Source organism: Oncorhynchus gorbuscha, linkage group LG05 (assembly GCF_021184085.1).
Source record: "Oncorhynchus gorbuscha isolate QuinsamMale2020 ecotype Even-year linkage group LG05, OgorEven_v1.0, whole genome shotgun sequence".
NCBI classification, from domain to species: domain Eukaryota; kingdom Metazoa; phylum Chordata; class Actinopteri; order Salmoniformes; family Salmonidae; genus Oncorhynchus; species Oncorhynchus gorbuscha.
In genome coordinates, this window is record NC_060177.1 from 24,072,825 (window position 1) to 24,091,846 (window position 19,022).

The following is a 19,022-nucleotide window of genomic DNA, read 5'->3' on the forward strand; positions in this document are numbered from 1 at the left end:
GGTACATAATGCTTGTACATAGTGCTTTAATCAATTATATCTACTCAATGGAAGCCAGTGTCATGTGCTGGTGGGGTGGGGGCTTGCCCTGGGGATTTCTGAAGAGGCGAAGGCATAGAGGAAAGGGTTGAGGCAGCTGTTGATGATGGTGAAACCCATGAGGATATTCCAAGCTGAGTCACACACATTCTCCACAACCTCATTCTGCACGGCCAAGTTCACCAGGGCCAGCAGGTTGAACAGGTGCAGCGGAGTCCAGAAGCAGAAGAAGGACACAACGATGCAGGTGACCAGCTTGGTCAGCCTCCGCTGCCTGAACAGGGCCGCCTGGCTCACCCTCTTGTGGAGGTAGAAGTAGGACGTCACCAGGATGCAGCAGGGAACTACAAACCCCAGCAGCGTTTGGACAAGTAGGATGGCCATTTCTTGTCTGAGGCTCTGGTAGTGCGAGCTGCAGAATTGGCGGTTGTCGTATGTCTTGACGTCAAGGACAGAGAAGGCGGGAGAGGCAATGAACCCTGCCAGCCCCCACAGAGACAGGAGGAGTGCCTCTTCCCCCATACGGCCCAGCCGCGCCCAGCTGTGGGGGTACAGCACCTGGACATAGCGCTGCACGCTCAGCAGGGTGATGGTTAGCACACTACCATTCAGGCTGCAATAGATCAGAAAGAAGAGCAGCTTGCAGGCGGCAGAGCCCAAATCCCAGTTCCTCAGAAGGTTGTTAATCACTAGAGGCAGGCACAGCAAGACCATCAGGTCACACAGTGCCAGGTTCAGCATCAGACGCATGTTGAAGTTCCCACTCTCAAATTTCCGCCCCACGACAATCAGAACCACCACATTCCCAGGAATTCCCACCATGCAACAGAAGCCCATGATCACGCTGGGCATCACGCGGGCCATGTGCCAGTACGGATAGGACTCTGGCTGCTGCATGGGGCTGAACTGTCCAGACTATTAAAATCCACAGAGAATGCTGGTTAGAAACTAAACAGGGATGTCTCACTACCTCTGTCTGGCTGGGCTGACTGTGACACACTAAACTCTGAGTCGTCCCCCAGATTGGCTTAACTACTGGTGGTAGTGATGATATGCTGTGAACAAAGAGTACCTGTGTATGACTCTGGGCTGGGCCTGTTTTGAATATACAACGTGTGCACAGCTCTGTGTTATGTGAAGGTAACAGCCTACCAACATGACACACTCATGTATAGCCTCCTGACCCATGAGAGTTACAGGAAAACCTCAACAGAGGTCCATAACTCCCTCACAAACTTTTATCACCGCCTGGTATGGCAACTGCACCGCCCGCAACCACAGGGCTCTTCAGAGAGTGGTGCGGTCTGTCCAACGCATCACCGGGGGCAAACTACGTGCCTTCCAGGACACCTACAGCACCAGACGTCAAAGGAAGGCCAAAAAGATAATCAAGGACAACAACCACATGAGCCACGGCCTGTTCCTGCCACTATCATCCAGAAGGTGAGTCAATACAGGTGCATCAAAGCTGGGACTGAGAAACTGAAGAACAGCTTCTATCTCAAGGCCATCAGACTGTTAAACAGCCATCATTAGCTGACTTTCACCCGCTTATGTAACCCTGCACCTTAGAGACTGGGTTACGTAACCAGGCTGGCCACTTTAATAATGTTTACATACTGCTTTACTCATCTCATATTTATATACTGTATTATATTCTACTGTATTTGCCTTTTTAAATAAAGGTGAATTAAAAAACAATTTTTTTTGTCAGTGCCACTCCGACATTGCTCAATGTAATATTCATATATTTCTTAATTTCATTATTTTACTTTTAGATGAGTGTGTATTGTTGTGAACTGTTACATACTACTGCACTGTTGGAGCAAGGATCATAACCACCCACAATAACATCTGCTAAATATGTGAATTTGATCAATACAATTAGATTTGATGGAGGAAAGTGCTTTTATTGATGAACCATCATGACCTTATCCATGCAGGGTTATAGTTTTTACATTTAACACAACCTTTGGGTTATGTTGGACAAGGGCAAAGCAATTGGATAGAGTTCGACCACCTCAGAATTTAGTCTCTTGAAGTAAGATCTTCATCTACAGGAGCTACTTTATTACTGGTTATTAGACTCCAGCACGATAGGTGGTGGTACTGCCGAAGTATACCTACTGCATCAAACACGGAACAGGAAAAGGAGAAAGGGAGAAGACAATTTGCGCATGGTTACGTCCTTCCATTTTTCTTTGTTATTGTTATAATACATGTTTTGCATTGCATTTCTACCAGAGGATTTTGGAGTTAGATTTTGTTTAGTGGTATTGGAGCAATGTCGAGTGTGCCTGTTCCGAATCGCTCATCCGCCGGCTGGCCGCGCGGGGTCAGTCAGTTCGGCGGGAACAAATACATGAGCGCGCCTGCAAAACCACTCAGCCTGGAGAGAACCATTAATTTGTGAGTAACAGGATGAAGGGGGGGGGGACGAGGATTGGTTTCTAACTTCAGATTATGTGTGTATGTATCATGGTTATGCAAAGACTCCTAAAATACCAGTCTCATTCAATTGTATGGAAAAAATAATGGATTGCAAGCTTTGCAGTAGCCAAAATCCGACTAAAGTTAGACGTTGGTTACATTAGTCGGAACACGGCTATGACACGATCAGGTTAGCACAGAGTTGGCGAGAGATATGGCTCGGAAAATTGACCTCAATCCCAGTTATTCCAACAAATCGAGAATATTTTTTAATGACTGCTAGTTTTTTCGTCGGTATGCTAGGCTAATGCTATAGCAGCCCATTGGATTCCATGAAAAGTTTAATCCTAGCCGAAGATGGTGGCTAAATAGGAACCGTAACAAATGATATTGTCTGTTTAAGTGGGCGTTTCATCTCTCGCGTGAACATGCGTCTATAATAAAAAATAAAATACAATTATAAACTGGGTAGCTCAGGTCCTGAATGCTGATTGGCTGACAGGCATGGTATATCAGACTGTATACCACGGGTATTTCAACATTTATTTTTACTACTCTAATTACGTTGGTAACCAGTTTATAATAGCAATAAGGCACCTCCGGCAATATAAGGTTTTGTGATATATGGCCAATATACCACGGCTACAGGTTGTGTCCAGGCACTCCATGTTGCGTCATACGAAAGAACAGCCATACCACCCCCCCAGGCCTTATTGCTTAAATAACTAACCCAAGATTGTTCATCTGTGTCATTTACAGTGGTAGTAAATTAAGCATCGTGAGCAGAATTATTATAACAAATCAAAACTGAATTAAAAAGAAGGCTGAACTCCAAAAAACAAGTTGGCATACAACAGCTTCCATTGACAATATTAAATATGTAAATTATGTTAATTAGCCTAACGATGAACCCATGACGATGAACCCTATTGAAATTTGTATTCATATGAATTAATCTATTATGTTTGTAAAATGTGAAACAAGTACAAGCTAGCGAGATCTTCTTCTTTACTTCTTTAGGATTTGATTGTCAGATCGCATCCAACTTTTAGGTGCATACACCACCACCTATTGTACTGCTGTGAGACCATTCACGGCCTACCTACATTAAATTATTGATACAGTAGTGGAAAATTGCCCCTCCTACTATTTGCCCTATAATAATAAAAACTCCATCCCATTCCACTATTTAACCCTATCTAATCCTACTCCAGACCACAGGTCAGAACACTACCACTCAACACCCGCTAGTGAGATCCTATTGGCACGTTGTAGCATGTATTTGCATATTTCCGTTAGGGAACGCCTACTCTGAAGTGCGTGTGTGTGCAAGAACTCAATTCACTCGTGCACTCCTAAACAACACCACCTTTAGAAACTTTGGAAAAGGGTTAAATCTACAAAATGCAGTCCACTCTGTTACAGATTATAGTTTTGGAAACAGAAAATATTATTAAGATCAAATGTATTAAGATCAAATGTTTAATTGATGAGAAAATTTGCAGAATGTCTGCCAAAATCCATCTCACTCCATCTTCTCCCACTGCCAGCCACTGGGCTTCCTCTCATCACCATATTTGGTAGTGAGTGGAAATGCCAACCAGATGCTTCACATTTACATCAGGTGAAATATCTGGCTTGTTCTGTTGGCTCATTCTTCTGTCTTTGAGCTAGGTTTGGTCTACTTATTGTCCCCTCCCTTTCACTCCACCTGTCCCGCCCAGAAAACGTTTGCCAGTGAGATGTCTCGCCCTGGGGCACCCACGGGACGGGGGCAATAAGTAAACCAGAGTGGCCCCACCCCGATCAGAAAAAATTAGAGAGTGGGTTGTCTTGCTTTCTCTACCGTCTCTGGCGTAGTATTGGGGTGGGCAACTACTGGAAGTGTTGTCGAATCTGGTGGACTGCTATAGAATTAGCTAGCCTAGCATGCTGACGAAAAAACTAGCAGTATTTAAATCTCGATTTGTCATTTAGGATGATGAGACCATTAGTAGTACGCTGCCATCTCCCATCCCTGGATTGAGGTACGTTTTCCGAGCAGTATCTTGAGCCGGCTCTGCTCTGTCCTGATCGTTGCATAGCCACCTTCCGACTGGAGAGAGAATGTGATGAACGTCTATTTGGATTCTGGCTAGCTTTGCAACTGGCTCTGTCCTATTTGACAGCCAAAGTTTGTGACATAAAAATGATGATGAATTGATAGTCATCTGATGCATCCTCATTCAAAAGCTATATAGTGTGTGTTCGTGGGGGGTTGACTGGGTAGCAGTGAAGGTTGCTGAGGGGAGGACGACTCATAATAATGGCTGGAAGGAACGGAGCGATTAGTATGGCATCGAACACATGGAAACTGTGTGTTTGACGTATTTTATTCCATTCCACCGATTCCGCTCCAGCCATTACCACAAGCCCTTCCTCCCCAATTAAGGTGCCACCAATCGCCTGTTCTGGGTAGTGTGTGCATGTTATTAGAGGCATGCTATGGGATGTTCACCCTTAAAAATGGTATTCATAACATTGTGTTTCAGATACCCTCTCACCAACTACACATTTGGGACCAAGGAGCCTCTGTATGAGAAGGACAGTTCAGTGGCAGCACGGTTCCAGAGGATGAGGGAGGAGTTTGACAAGCTGGGCATGCGGAGGGCAGTGGAGGGAGTGCTTATTGTCCATGAACACAGGTTGCCTCATGTACTGCTGTTGCAGCTGGGAACCACCTTCTTCAAACTGTAAGCACTACCACCAACCAAGCACAGACTGCAGGAGTTACACCAACAGTCTGTTTGTTTTTAAAGTGTGCATGCGTGTTTGTATGGTTCTCTTATAGGGTTGTCTGTATTTCTCTTGCAGGCCAGGTGGAGAGCTGTGTCCGGGGGAGGATGAGGTGGATGGGCTGAAACGCCTGATGACAGAGGTACGATACACATGCACTCTCAAAGGAGGCCGGCCAAGAGTTGGAATCACAACCTCGGATGACATCCATCCTAGCGTTCACTTAGCTCTCAAACTCTTCTTCTCTGTATGTAGGGTTTTCAGCCATTCCATTCCCCTACGTTTGGCTCCATGTAAACTCCAATTCCAATGCTGTGTTTTAACGTTTAGAAACATCAATAATCATTGTTTTGAGAAATAATCTTTAAAAAAATAATTTATTGTAGCAGGTTTGCACACATTGTGTTCCTCCAGTTCATGAACAACACTTCCTCCTCAGTTAGCTCACACACAGGTAGCTCATTAGCACAGGTGGCAGCCTATGTCTGCTGTAAACAAGCGCATTGCATCAAGCACTCAAGAAAAAGTTGTGACGTGAAAATCTAAACTGGTTCGGTCTCAAGGTTCATTAAAATATCCTTCATCAATGGCTTTTTTTGTGAAAAAGAAATTCAAGTTTCAGACACATTTGACATTGGAGGAGCTGACCGCTGTGCCTTTTGTCAACGGAGTATTGTTCTGCAAGCTTCGATTGTTGGACGGTGGAGACTTTGTTGCAACTTCATCAAGAGTGGAGGTTCAGGAGAACTGTGTTCGATGGAAGAAGAGGTTCACCTTTTTGTGTAAAATGAGTGCCAACCCCGCAACTGGAGTGCTGGATCCCTCGATCTGTCGGGTTTCTGTGCGGAAGGAACTCAAAGGAGGAAAAACGTATTCAAAGCTGGGTTTTACTGACCTAAACATGGCAGAGTTCGCTGGCTCAGGCTCTGCGGTCCGCTGTTGTCTACTGGAGGGATACAACACCAAGAATACCAGACAGGACAACTCCATACTGAAGGTGACTATCGGGATGACCCTCCTCTCTGGAGATCCGTGTTTTTAAACCGCCCCCCGCACAGCCAAGTCCATCTCGATCTCAGGCCAGGACCATACCCTGCAGCTAGACTGCAAGGGTGAGGGCACTGGAACCCCTAACCGTCCCCCATCTTTGGGCCGGTCCATGAAGCCCAGGCCCTCTGTCATCAGCTCAGGACTTCCAGAGGAGCCAGACCAGACCCAGGTGGCCAGCCCAGGAGAAGTGTTCCAGTCGGGCCACTCTCGCAACTCCAGCTACGCCAGCCAGCTGAGCAAGATCTCAGGCTACAGCACCGAGCACTCCTGCTCCTCCAGTATGTCTGATCTCACACACCGGAGGAACACCTCCACAGGAAGCAGCACCTCTGGGGGCCTGAGTGTGACTGTAGACACCCCCAGAGAGGGAGAGCGACATCTGCGGCCCATCCTGCCATCCAACAGACCCCATAGGAGGAAGCAGGATTCTGTGGAGAGCCATCCCACCTGGGTGAATGACACCCGCATCGATGCTGACGATATAGTTGAAAAGATCGTCCAGAGCCAGAACTTTGGTGACATAAGTAACACTGAAGACAGTAACCTGCGACTGTTTGTCAGTAAAGACGGGACCACTTCCCTGAATGAGCTACAGCTTGGAAACAGGGTGTCCGCCGGTGTCTATGAGCCAGTTGTGATTGAGAGCCATTAGGACTGGTGAAGATGTGAGTTTAAGTTGAGGCCTCTGTGGTCAAGCTTGTGGACTAACTCCAGAAACATATGGTAGTTTGTAAGTCGCTCTGGATAAGAGCGTCTGCTAAATGACTTAAATGTAAATGTAAATGAAATGAGATATGGTCTTGTGGGAACACAAACGTAACCCTATAAAGGTGTGTAGTAATTTACAGTTTGAAAATATATATATATTTTTCTCGCTGATATGAAAGATGCATTCTTTATGCTTCCAAAACAGTACTGCAAGTGATGCGTGTTAATATTTAGAGAGTGTCAGGGGCTCTTAACAAAATGCTAAAGTAGTTTGCATCTACCAGTGGGGTAGCATTCTCTAAGATCCTGCAGGAAGCCTTGATGCCATAGTTATTGTCTTTACTGTGTCTTTGTCAGATCCTGGGCCGGCAGGACGGGGTGAAGCAGGATTGGGTGATCGATGACTCCATCGGAAACTGGTGGCGCCCCAACTTTGAACCCCCACAGGTGAGCACATCCCCAACACCCAGTATAGTTTATACTGAAATGTATCGAGGAGGAGATATTGAGCCTACAGTAAATATTTGTGTTTGTCTGTTCTGCTGCAGTATCCCTACATTCCAGCCCACATCACTAAACCCAAGGAGCATAAAAAACTCTTCCTGGTTCAACTGCAGGAAAAAGGTAAGTTCCCCTTAGTTAGTCAAAATCTGTTCTACATACTCTACACACATAATCTTGAGTGATATTTGCTTCTGTGTCTCAGCTCTGTTTGCAGTCCCAAAGAACTACAAACTGGTGGCAGCCCCTCTGTTTGAGCTTTATGACAACGCCCCCGGCTATGGGCCAATCATATCCAGCCTACCGCAACTACTAAGCAGGTAGTGTGTGTGTGTGTGTGTTGTATATTGTGTATTAAGCACTTTTGTGTGTGTGTTAGAATGTGTATAAAGGGTGTGTGTGTGTGAGCTCAGGTATGCTGTATATTCATATTTATTTCCTGTAGGTTCAACTTTATCTACAACTAAATGGTATGAGAATGGGCACAGTGGCTAGCTGACTCTGTGAGTGCAGCCAATTATGGGTGAAATGAAGACATGGAGGTGAAGTAAAACAATGTGGGGAAATCCAAATAAGGCTTCTCACCTCTGGCTTCCCGGTAAGGCTGAACAAAAAAAACACCACCTCAAGAGAAGGGACTGTAAAAGTGCTGTTTACAATGATGGAAGAAAATACACTGTCAGAATTTTTGTTTGGATCTGAAAAAAATCAGTAATTTCTTATACTGCCACCCAGTGTCTCAAGAATCAGATTTTATGCTCTTGCAGCAGAATACATTTGTTTGATTAAAGAAACAACAGCATTGAGTTTCCTGTTGTGTTTTAACCTGTATTACTGTCATGCTATTTCATTTTCTTTAAAATAAATGAGTCTTTTCATTTAGACTTGGTCTCTTATAACAAGTGTGTTGATGACCTCTTGGTTTTGATGTATTGTTTTCACTATATATATATATATATATATACTTTGTGATGTCATTTGGAATCAATGTCAACTTTCACTGCTATATTGACATAAGGAAGTAGGTAGCTGCAAATGCTTTACTTTTTAACTCTTGACAAAAGAGATGCTAGTTCTAGGTCCCAAGAAACAAAGAGATCTGCTAATGAATATCAATGGTTGCGCAGTACTCTGAAATAAAACTGAAGGACCTCAGCGTTACTCTGGACCCTGATCTCTTTCTATGAACATGTCAAAATGTGTCCCACCGACTCCCTCGATTTTAAAACATTGCGAAAGAAGAGTCGTTTGTCAGCCAAGTGAGCCGGCTCTTTTAAATGTAATGAGCCAAATGAACCGGCTCACCGAAAAGACTCGGAACCACTAACGTCCTGTGTTATGACGCAATTTAACCGCGACTCATTTATACAAAAATGAATTGTAAACGACAGCGAGATAGCAAGAATGCCGAGAAAGGAAAGAAGAGAAATAAACGCGAAGAGAGAGCAGAACTTTCTGCACTACTCGAGGACGATGATGTGAAGAGGGGAGTGAAGGAAGCATGGTCGCAGCGAGCGCAGTACTCTCATGGTCAGCTACTTGCTAGCTATCTTAGCTACATGTGTTTACACCGAGCACATGCTTTGGCTAGTCTTGTTGATGGTTATTTTAATTGATACGCTATTAGTCTCCCTACATATTACAATACAATATTGTCAGTCAAGTGCACAGATTTAGTCAACTTTGCTTTCATGACCACTGATACGAAAGCACTAAAACATGTGGATCAAACTATCTTCCTCAACCATTATCACTTTTCACGAAGTTACATCTTTTTTCTACAAGTCTTATACATCATCCAGCTTACTTGCAGGTTCATTCTCGACAATGCAACAACAATACAAATCATATTACGAACATAGAGTAAATTACACCGTAGAATATATATATTTTTTTAGCTTAGGTATAATACAGGAATGCACCATTTATAGCTAATATTTACACGTGTATAGGGGAGGGGGGCAGTGTATAAACTGAGCAGTGTAATACGAGTCTGGTAGCATAAGTTGTGATGTGTGTGTGTAGCATTCAGAAAGTATTCTGACCCCTCCACATTTTCCACATTTGTTACGTTGCAGTCTTATTCTAAAATAGATTGTGTTTTTCTCGTCAATCTACACACAACACCCCATAATGACAAAGCAAAAACATAGTTTTATACGTTTTTCAAATGTATTCAAAATAAGAAACTGAGTACATTCTTCAAGCACCTTTGGCAGCAATTACAGCCTTGAGTTTTTTTTTGAGTATGACACTACAAGCTTGGCACAAGACTATTTGGTGAGTTTCTCCCATTCTCTGCATGTCCTGTCAAGCTCTGTCAGGTTGGATGGTTAACTGCCTTGTTCAGGGGCAGAACAACAGATTTTTACATGGTCAGCTCCGGGATTCGATCCAGCAACCTTTCAGTTACTGGCCCAACACTCTAATCACTGAGCTACCTGCCGCCCCTGTGCCTTGACACAATCCTGTCTCAAAGCTTTACAGACAATTCCTTATACCTCATGGCTTGGCTTTTGCTCTGACATGTACTGTCAACTGTGGGACCTTATATAGACCGGTGTGTGCCTTTCCAAATCATGTCCAATCAATTGAATTTACCACAGGTGGACTCCAATGAAGTTGTAGAAACATCTCAAGGATGATCAATAGAGACAGGATGCACCTGAACTCAATTTTGAGTCTCATAGCAAAGGGTCTGAGTACTTGTGTAAATAAGGCATTACTGTTTATTTTTAATAAATTAGCAAGAATGTCTAAACCTGTTTTCGCTTTAAAAAAAAATAAAAACATTTAGAATAAGGCTGTAATGTAACAAAATGTGGGAAAAGTCAAGGGGTCTGAATACTGTATATATGTGGGTCTGTGCGTGATTGAGCGCATGTGTGCGGAGAATCAGAACAGGTGGTTAGTCCAGTTCAAGTGTTCAGCAGTCAGATGGCTTGTAGAAAGGAACTGCCACCGAGCCTGTTTGTATCAGACCTCATTTGCTGATACCTTCTCCTTGTGGCTTGGGTGTGTGGTGTCCTTTATGATGTTGTGTGCCTTCCTCGAGCACCAGTTCGAATAGATGTCCTGGATGGATGGTAGCACGGTCCCAGTGATGTACTGGGCCATCTTCACCACCCGGTGGAGGATCTTCCATTAGTGCACGGAGCAATTCCCATACTAGGCCGTGATGAAACTGGTCAGGACGGTCTTGATGGTGCAGCGGTAGTATTTGGAGGCATGCCAGATTTCTTCAGCCGCCTTAGGAAGTAGAGATGCTGTTGCACCCTCTTGACAAGAGTGGTGGGGTTGTGGATCCATGACATGTCCTCTGTGACGTGGATGCTGAGGAACTTAAAACTAGTGACTCTCTCTACTGCAGTCCCGTTGTTGTGGATCAGGGCTTGTTCCCTCCTCTGCTTCCTGAAGTAAATCATTTTGGGCTCCCGAGTGGCGCAGCGGTCTAAGGCACGGCATCAGTGCAAGGGGCGTCACTATAGTACCTGGTTCAAATCCAGCCGTGAATGGGAGTACCATAGAGCAGTGCACAATTGGCCCAGGATTTGGCTGGTGTAGGCCATCATTGTAAATAAGATTTTTTCTTAACTGACTTGCCTAGTTAAATAAAGGTTCAATTAAAAAAAACATTAAAAAAAATAATAAACTCTTTGTTTTGCTTTACATTGAGGGAGAAGTTGTTGTCATGACACCACAATGCCAATTCACGTACCTCTTCCCCATAGGCTGACTCGTCATTGTTTGTTATCAGGCCTACAACCGTGGTGATGGAGTTGGTGTTGTGCAAAGCCACGCAGTCCTGGGTGAACAGGGGGTGCAGCAGAGGACCGAGGGCACACCCCTGTGGGACCCCTGTGTTACGAGTCAGTGTGGCGGAGGTGTTGTTGTCAAACCTCACAGCCTGTGGTCTGCCTGTCAGGAGGTCCAGGATCCACTTGCAGAGGGTGGTGTCCAGACCCAGGGCTCTGAGTTTGGTGTCGAGCTTGGAGGGAACGATAGTGTTGAATGCTGAACCGTAATCAATGAACAGCATTCTCACTTTGGTGTTCCTCTTGTCCAGATGTGTTACGGCCGTGTGCATAGCGATGTAAATGGATTTGGATCTATTGTAACGGTAGGCAAATTGGAGTGGGTCCAGTCTGCCTGGCAGGCTGGCCTTGTTGTGAGCCATGACCAGCCTCTCGAAGCACTTTATGATGACAATGTGAATGCGACTGTGCTATAGTCATTTGGGCATGACACCTTGTTTTTTTGGGCCATTGGGACGATGGTGGTCTCCTTAAAACAGGTGGGGACTACAGCCTGGGACAGGTTGAAGATGTCCGAAAAGACATCTGCCAGCTGGTCAGCACACCCGCTGAGGACGCAGCTAGGGATGCCATCTGGGCCGGCGACTTTGAGTATTCACTTTTTGAGAGTTTTCCTCAAGTCAGCCTTGAAAAGCGAAAACACCTGGTCGTCCGGAGCAGCGAGTCTTCCTGGATGGCTCTTTATTGTCTGCTTCGAAGCAAGCCTTCAATGTGTTAAGGTTGTCTGGGAGTGAGGCTTTGGTGGGCAGCGCACAGCTGGATTTGTCTGTGATAGTCAGTAGTCCTTGCCACATGCGACGCGAGTCTGAGTTGTAGAACATCAATTTAAGTTTGTCTTTTTGCGTCCCTAATCCATTTGCGGAGCTCGTACCTGCTTGCCTTGTACACTTTGCGCACCACCGATTCATTGGGGTTCGTTCTGCTGACATTGAATGCTGCAGTACAGGCTCTCAGCATTGTAGGAAAGGAAAATAGATGAGAGGAAACTGTTTGTATTGTGAGTACTGTATTGTTGAGCATGACATGACACATATATGGCACCCAAAGAGAATTCACAAAAAAGTATGTTTTTGGAGTATTGAGAAGGTTTACCACCTTCCTATGTGCTGTTAGAATGGGTTAGAACCTCAAATGAAAATGTTCCAGAGGTAACAACTGACTCTAAGACATACGTTAGTTAATGTTACATTTATTCACATAATTAGTGTTAAAACGTTTTTATATTGGTAGACCAGTCGTTGAGTGTTCCTCTGGTGTTCCTCTTAAGGGGACCTGGAGCTGGACTGCCACCCTTTCCCTCACTTGCTCATCAGGAACTTCATCCAGGGTGACAGCTTTACAGAGAACCTACAGAGGGAGCTTCTGGACCTCAACTTCCATGAGAAATCCAACGACCTGTACAAATTTAATCAGGTGAAAAGAAAAACTGATAGGAATACAGTTTTTAAACGGGTTGCTTCTTGTTCGTAATGTTTTTTACTCTGCTTTTTGGAGTTGATACTCATTGACAATTTCTCTTACAGTCAGACGACCTGAAAAAGAGAAAAGAGCCTCACATCACAGGTTTGAGGTAATTTGTATGTGTGTGAGAGCAATTTAGGGAGGTAGAGAGAACATGTTTGCTTTGTGTGTGTGTAGCAGATGGGGGTATCTGTGTAACTCAGTCCTCAGCCTGAAGTATCTCCACTTGCGCGTGCTTCCACAAGTGTCTCCATTTGGACGACTGAGTAAGACGCTTCAGGATGGTGGTCACGTGTTTTTGAGGTTGAGGTCCTGAGTTCAAGCCTTGGTATGTGCTGAATCAGGGAAAGTGTTACTCACTAAGCAAGCTGTGTGATGTTCTTCACATGTGCATGCTCTCAGTTTGGCTGTTTTTGAGCTTTGTGTGTGATTTCAGGGCAGCACTATTTGGGCTGTTTCGATCCTGGCTGGGGGAAGTGTTGGGGGTAGAACTGGAGCCTATAGTGGATGTTTCCTGTGCCAAGTACCAATACACTGGTGAGTCACATCTTTTTACCTCTACTCTTCAAAAAGACAATGAGCAAGCCTTAATATTAGCATGCTCCTCCTAGAAAAGAGCAGAAGCACTGAGCTATCCCCCCAAGATATCCTATTCTACCCACTGCATAGTTAGTCTATATGGACATGCATATTTCTGGAATTAATTATGAAATATACATAATCTGTTTCATATCTCTCTTTATCTATGCCCTCTCTATCACTCTGTCGGTAGATGTTCTGTTGTGTCATGATGATGAGTTGGAGGGGAGGCGTGTTGCCTTTATCCTCTACCTTGTCCCTCCATGGGAGAGCAGCGATGGAGGAACCCTGGATCTCTTCAGCACAGATGGTAAGTATTGGTCTGTGGGTGTGTGTATTGGCATGAGTTAAACATGTGTTTTAATTTATAATCTACTTTGTGCATAGATCACTTCCAGCCCCATAGTGTGGTGAAGTCTCTGGTGCCCAGCTGGAACACTCTGATTCTCTTTGAGGTTTCACCCGTCTCCTTCCACCAGGTAGTTCTTCCTATACCACTGGGTAATAACCACACACTTCACACCTCTCACCTGTCCAGGTAGCAGTAGTGCAATCTACAGATGGCTGTCTCTCTGTGTGTTTGTCCAGGTTGCAGAGGTGTTGTCAGAGGATAAGTGTCGTCTCTCTCTGAGTGGCTGGTTTCACGGGCCGTCTTTGGAGCGACCCCCTCGTCACATCGAGCCCCCCTTCCTAAGGAGCCCCCACCTTCCCAGAGATGTGTGTGTTTGTTCTGAAAGAGTGAACTCACAGCCATAGAGCAAAGATGTGGTCACATGAAATAAATACATGTGTGTGTATTTTGTGTGTCTGGTCACAGGAGACACTGCTGCTAGAGTGGCTGAATCCACTGTATCTGGATGTTGACTACCAGTCACAGGTTCAGCAAGAGTTTGAGGACAGCTCTGAGATCCAGCTCAAGAATTTTCTCAAAGTAACACCATTACTCTATCTCTTCATTTCTCCATCTCTGTCCTGCTGCCCCTCTCCTGGTTGACAGTGTCTCTCTCTACAGGAGGAGAAGTTTAAGGAGGTGAGTGAAGCACTGCGATTGACTGATGTCCAGTGGACCAAGCGAGGTCCTCCCAACAGGAGGTGAGCCTGTCGAGTAATTTGTGTGAGAGAGAGAGAGAGAGAGAGAGAGAGAGAGAGAGAGAGAGAGAGAGAGAGAGAGAGAGAGAGAGAGAGAGAGAGAGAGAGAGAGAGAGAGAGAGAGAGAGAGAGAGAGAGAGAGAGAGAGAGAGAGAGAGATCCCTAAGATGTTGTGATGACAGTAAATGTATATGATGTGTGTAAATATTTTTATATATGTGCATTGTGCAGATGTTATGAAGTGGCTTCGTTAGAGTCCTTCCCCCAGTGTGTAAGTGCATGCTGGGAGTTGCTGTGCTCGGAGGCTTTCTTCCTGCTTCTGTCCAACTTCACTGGCCTGAGACTGCACTACCTCAGCCCTAGTGACGAAGACGAGGAGGAAGAGAAGGACCAAGAAGATGAGGAAGAGGGAGAAGCCACAGGGTCATCTGGGGACACACCATCAGCTAATAAGAATAACAAAGGTGTGTTGCTTGTTTGTGTATGTACACTACCAAATAAAAGTTTTAGAACACCTACTCATTCAAGTTTTTTTTTTTTTTTTAAACTATTTTTTACATTGTAGAATAATAGTGAAGACATCAACACTAATACATGGAATCATGTAGTAACCAAAGTCTTCAACAAATCAAAATATATTTTATATTTGAGATTCTTCAAATAACCATCCTTTGCCTTGATGGCAGCTTTGCACACTCTTGGAATTCTCTCAACCAGCTTCACCTGGAATGCTTTTCCAACCGTCTTGAAGGAGTTCTCACATATGCTGAGCACTTGTTGGCTGCTTTTCCTTCACTCTGCAGTCCAACTCATCCCAAACCATCTCAATTTGGTTGAGGTCGAGGGATTGTGGAGACCAGGTTATCTGATGCAGCACTCCATCACTCCTTCTGGGTAAAATAGCCCTTACACAGCCTTGAGGTCTGTTGGGTCATTGTCCTGTTGAAAAACAAATGATAGTCCCACTAAGCCCAAACCAGGTGGGATGGTGTATCACTGCGGAATGCTGTGGTAGCCATGCTGGTCAAGCCTTGAATTGTAAATAAATCACAGACAGTGTCACCAGCAAAGCACCCGACACCATAACACACCCTCCATGCTTTATGGTGAGAAATACACATGTGGAGATCATCCGTTTGCCCACACCGCATCTCACAAAGACAAGGCAGTTGGAACCAAAAATCGCCAATTTGGACTCCAGACCAATGGACAAGTTTCCACTGGTCTAATGTCCATAGCCTGTGTTTCTTGGCCCAAGCAAGTCTATTCTTATTGGTGTCCTTTAGTAGTGGTTTCTTTGCAGCAATTCGACCATGAAGGCCTGATTCACGCAGTCTCCTCTAAACAGTTGATGTTGAGATGTGTCTGTTACTTGAACTCTGTGAAGCATTTATTTGGGCTGCAATTTTTGAGGCTGGTAACTAATGAACGTATCCTCTGCAGCAGAGGTAACTTTGGGTCTTCCATTCCTGTGGCGGTCCTCATGACAGCCAGGACTTGGTATTTTACCAAATAGGGCTATCTACCCCACTACCTTGTCACAACACAACCGATTGGCTCAAACGAATTAAGAAGAAAATAAATTCCACAAATTAACTTTTAAGAAGGCACACTGTTAATTGAAATGCATTCCAGGTGACTACCCCAAGAAGCGGTTGAGAGTGTACAAAGCTGTCATCAAGGCAAAGGTGGCTATTTGAAGAATCTCAAATATAAAATATATTTTCATTTGTTTAACAGGTTTTTTTGGTTACCACGATTCCATGTGTTATTTCATAGTATTGATATCTTCACTATTATTCTACAATGTAGAAAATTGTAAAAATAAAGAAAAACCCTTGAATGAGTAGGTGTTCTAAAACTTTTGACCAGTAGTGTATGTGTGGGTTCGGGTGTGTGTGTTGACCCCTGTGTGTATCCTTTGTGAGCCTTGACCTTTCTGTACCTCCTCAGGACTGAATATGCCTTTGTAAGTATGTGTTGACCCCTCTGTGTGTATCCTCAAGAGCCGAGCACACCGGTGTGTGTTGGAGAGCTCCGTCGCTGGGCTCACGGGGACTACACACTACTGCACGATGGAGATGCATCGAAAGCGGAGTACGCCCTTGACCTACTGCTGCCCCTGAGCTGTCCTGGTCAGTCACACACGCTTAATCACACACACACATGCTTTAATCAGACATTCATGCCTAAGCACGCACACACAGACACACAATGTAGGTTAGAATCATAGTTTTGGAAACTATTTTCAAAATTGTAGGTGTGAATGTTATCATACACAATATCAACTCTAAAGTGTAATAACTGTCTTTTTATTTTTCAGACTGGCAGACCGAGTTTGGGGGCTTCACCTCTTACATTGCTAATGAAGAGGATGAGGAGGTGAGTGCTGTCACTGTTCAAATGGCAACGGATCAACTAGATTCCTGTGATTGTCATGGTTGTCATTTCTCATCGGTGTCCTCCTGTCCGCAGCTCCTGATGGTGTATCCAGAGGAGAACTCCCTGGCTCTTGTCTACAGAGACAAAGAGACTCTCAAATTTGTCAAACATATCAATCACAGAAGCTCCACTCTACCTATTGGTGATTCTTGTAGGAGAGCAGTTTATGACTTCTCCTTTGTGTATTATGAATGAGTTTTTGTGTGTATGTGTTGAGGTGTATGTGTTTGTAATATAACACCACTGTGAGGGGTGGTCGGTCTACTCTAAAGCCTCATGATGTCATGTGTTCTTCATTAAAGTAAACAGGCAGGGATACCCTGTTACCGTGGTTACCTGGTTTTGGTCGGCAGCCACAGAGTAAAACAGATTTTTAAAAATTGTCTACAGTGGCAGCATTTGGTAGTATTTTATGTTCATTATTGTTGCCCTGTATGGCTGAGTTGGTAGAGCATGGCGTTAGCAACGCCAGGGTTGTGGGTTTGTTTCCCGGGGCTACCCAGGCGTAAAATATATGCACACATGACTACAAGTCGCGTTGGATAAAAGCATCTGCTAAATGGAATATAATATTATTATTATATATTGCTAGTTTATTTGTATGTGTCTGTAGTATGTGTTCAAACTATCTTACAGTATTCATGCTGTCACTGTAAAAAAATGAATCTGTCTGCAAGGAAAGTAAACTACAGAGCAGTGATTGAACATTAGAGAACCAAATCCACACACACTCGCACAACCACCACTCCAATGTTAAATTCTTCACTTGGATATCAAACTGAATAACAAATTAGTAATAACAGCTAAATGTTTGGCAGACCTATGATTTCACTACTCTTTTTAAATGTATTTTTTTGGCCCATCCCCTCTTACAGTTTTTGTTGTTACATTTACATATGACTCATTTTACATACATGGCACTTTTTTTACACAGTAGTTACATAGCAAAATAGTGTTATTTTAAATACATTGCATAGTACTTAAACACATCGGTATACATTATATAGTTTTTAGTCACCTTAGTGAAACTATTGAAACAATTGTTGCAATCTGACTTAAATTTCGACAAAGGATGGAGCTACATACTGTAGTTATTGATTGTTACACCAGATATTGTGATTTAACCAGAAGCTTTTGGTATCCATTACTGGGAGTTACAGGTTAGGTACTGTTTGGTGTAGCACAGAGAATTTTCGACCAACTTTAACATGGCGACACTATCTTCGTTCTCGATTCGGACAAACGTATATTCTAAAATGTATGTGTCCAATTGCAAGTGGTGCGAAAATACCCCAATATTAAAATAAATGTGTTGCTCCATTAAGTAATCTAACGATGTGTACGCCGCCATCTTGTCTATTTCAAATCTTCTCCCATCGATCGAGATAGGTGTGTCATGATAACTGGGAATTATTTTACGAATTAGCTCATCGGAAATGTATGAGTTTCCTAATTCCAATTTGCTTGTGAAAGCGGCATAATCTCTTGTGGACAGATGAAACGGCGAGAAACTGTCAAGGCTCACATATCATTTTGTTATTACTAGCAGCAGTAGTTCCTAGTTTTGGGTTTTCATCATTGATTATTTGGATAAATCAAGATTGGGGCGAAGGCGGTGCTTGAACTGGTGCGGTTATTTTGCAAGCCCGTATGTGGACGATAAATGGGTTTCACTAGATTCCACAACCACAAAGTAAAAATGGTCTATATCATAAAATTTATGAAAATAATTTGTTCCTTTCATTAAAAAAAGGTCATCACAATTGTTAATTCTCCCCCTCCCTCCCCCCATTTCACTGAAATAGAGAGAATGTGTTTGTGATGGTAACAATCTTACTGCTGTGATCAAAGAGGATACTTGGAGATGAACAGTAGTCTAACACGTTTAATGTGTGTGGGTGTTTTGACAGCACTACAGATATATTTCAGCACTAGGGTTTATTAATCAATATATTTTAGCTTTGCACACTGTAAAGTGTTGACAAATCAGATTCTGAGAGAGGAAGAGAGGGCTAACTGGTTATAGTTATAGTATTAGTAGTGTCTGCAGTAGTAATGGTACTGACTGGTTATAGTTATAGTATTAGTAGTGTCTGCAGTAGTAATGGTACTGACTGGTTATAGTTATAGTAT

At 43.8% G+C, this 19,022-nt stretch overlaps 3 protein-coding genes and 1 pseudogene across 3 annotated transcripts; 3 read left to right on the top strand and 1 right to left on the bottom strand.

Moving 5' to 3' along the window:
• Positions 1 to 60: 60 nt before the first annotated feature.
• LOC124034852 (C5a anaphylatoxin chemotactic receptor 1-like) lies at positions 61 to 936 on the bottom strand. Its single transcript, XM_046348270.1, has one exon. It carries the CDS (start codon positions 934 to 936, stop codon positions 61 to 63), a length of 876 nt encoding a protein of 291 aa, XP_046204226.1.
• A 1,234-nt stretch (positions 937 to 2,170) lies between these two features.
• LOC124035706 (cleavage and polyadenylation specificity factor subunit 5-like) lies at positions 2,171 to 8,387 on the top strand. Its single transcript, XM_046349299.1, has 7 exons — positions 2,171 to 2,448; positions 5,001 to 5,201; positions 5,323 to 5,386; positions 7,360 to 7,449; positions 7,551 to 7,626; positions 7,709 to 7,823; positions 7,949 to 8,387. Exons 1-7 carry the CDS (start codon positions 2,324 to 2,326, stop codon positions 7,968 to 7,970), a joined length of 693 nt encoding a protein of 230 aa, XP_046205255.1. The 5' UTR covers positions 2,171 to 2,323; the 3' UTR covers positions 7,971 to 8,387.
• Positions 5,397 to 7,349, top strand: LOC124035705 (annotated as a pseudogene).
• A 411-nt stretch (positions 8,388 to 8,798) lies between the features above and the next one.
• On the top strand, positions 8,799 to 17,274 carry ogfod1 (2-oxoglutarate and iron-dependent oxygenase domain containing 1). Its single transcript, XM_046349298.1, has 13 exons — positions 8,799 to 9,033; positions 12,586 to 12,731; positions 12,842 to 12,888; positions 13,216 to 13,316; positions 13,552 to 13,668; positions 13,746 to 13,837; positions 13,947 to 14,075; positions 14,176 to 14,289; positions 14,371 to 14,450; positions 14,679 to 14,911; positions 16,454 to 16,582; positions 16,771 to 16,829; positions 16,923 to 17,274. The coding sequence occupies exons 1-13, from the start codon at positions 8,877 to 8,879 to the stop codon at positions 17,082 to 17,084; spliced, it is 1,566 nt and encodes a 521-aa protein (XP_046205254.1). The 5' UTR covers positions 8,799 to 8,876; the 3' UTR covers positions 17,085 to 17,274.
• The last annotated feature ends 1,748 nt before the right edge of the window (positions 17,275 to 19,022 follow it).

What these genes read in the sequence shown, in the direction of transcription:
- LOC124034852 (XM_046348270.1), bottom strand. Translation starts at nt 936, where the DNA reads ATGCAGCAGCCAGAGTCCTATCCGTACTGGCACATGGCCCGCGTGATG.
- LOC124035706 (XM_046349299.1), top strand. Translation starts at nt 2,324, where the DNA reads ATGTCGAGTGTGCCTGTTCCGAATCGCTCATCCGCCGGCTGGCCGCGC. An exon ending in CTGGAGAGAACCATTAATTT is followed by an intron (nt 2,449 to 5,000) that starts GTGAGTAACAGG and finishes ATTGTGTTTCAG; the next exon opens with ATACCCTCTCACCAACTACA. An exon ending in CCAACTTTGAACCCCCACAG is followed by an intron (nt 7,450 to 7,550) that starts GTGAGCACATCC and finishes GTTCTGCTGCAG; the next exon opens with TATCCCTACATTCCAGCCCA.
- ogfod1 (XM_046349298.1), top strand. Translation starts at nt 8,877, where the DNA reads ATGAATTGTAAACGACAGCGAGATAGCAAGAATGCCGAGAAAGGAAAG. An exon ending in CACCCGTCTCCTTCCACCAG is followed by an intron (nt 13,838 to 13,946) that starts GTAGTTCTTCCT and finishes GTGTTTGTCCAG; the next exon opens with GTTGCAGAGGTGTTGTCAGA. An exon ending in AGCTAATAAGAATAACAAAG is followed by an intron (nt 14,912 to 16,453) that starts GTGTGTTGCTTG and finishes TGTATCCTCAAG; the next exon opens with AGCCGAGCACACCGGTGTGT.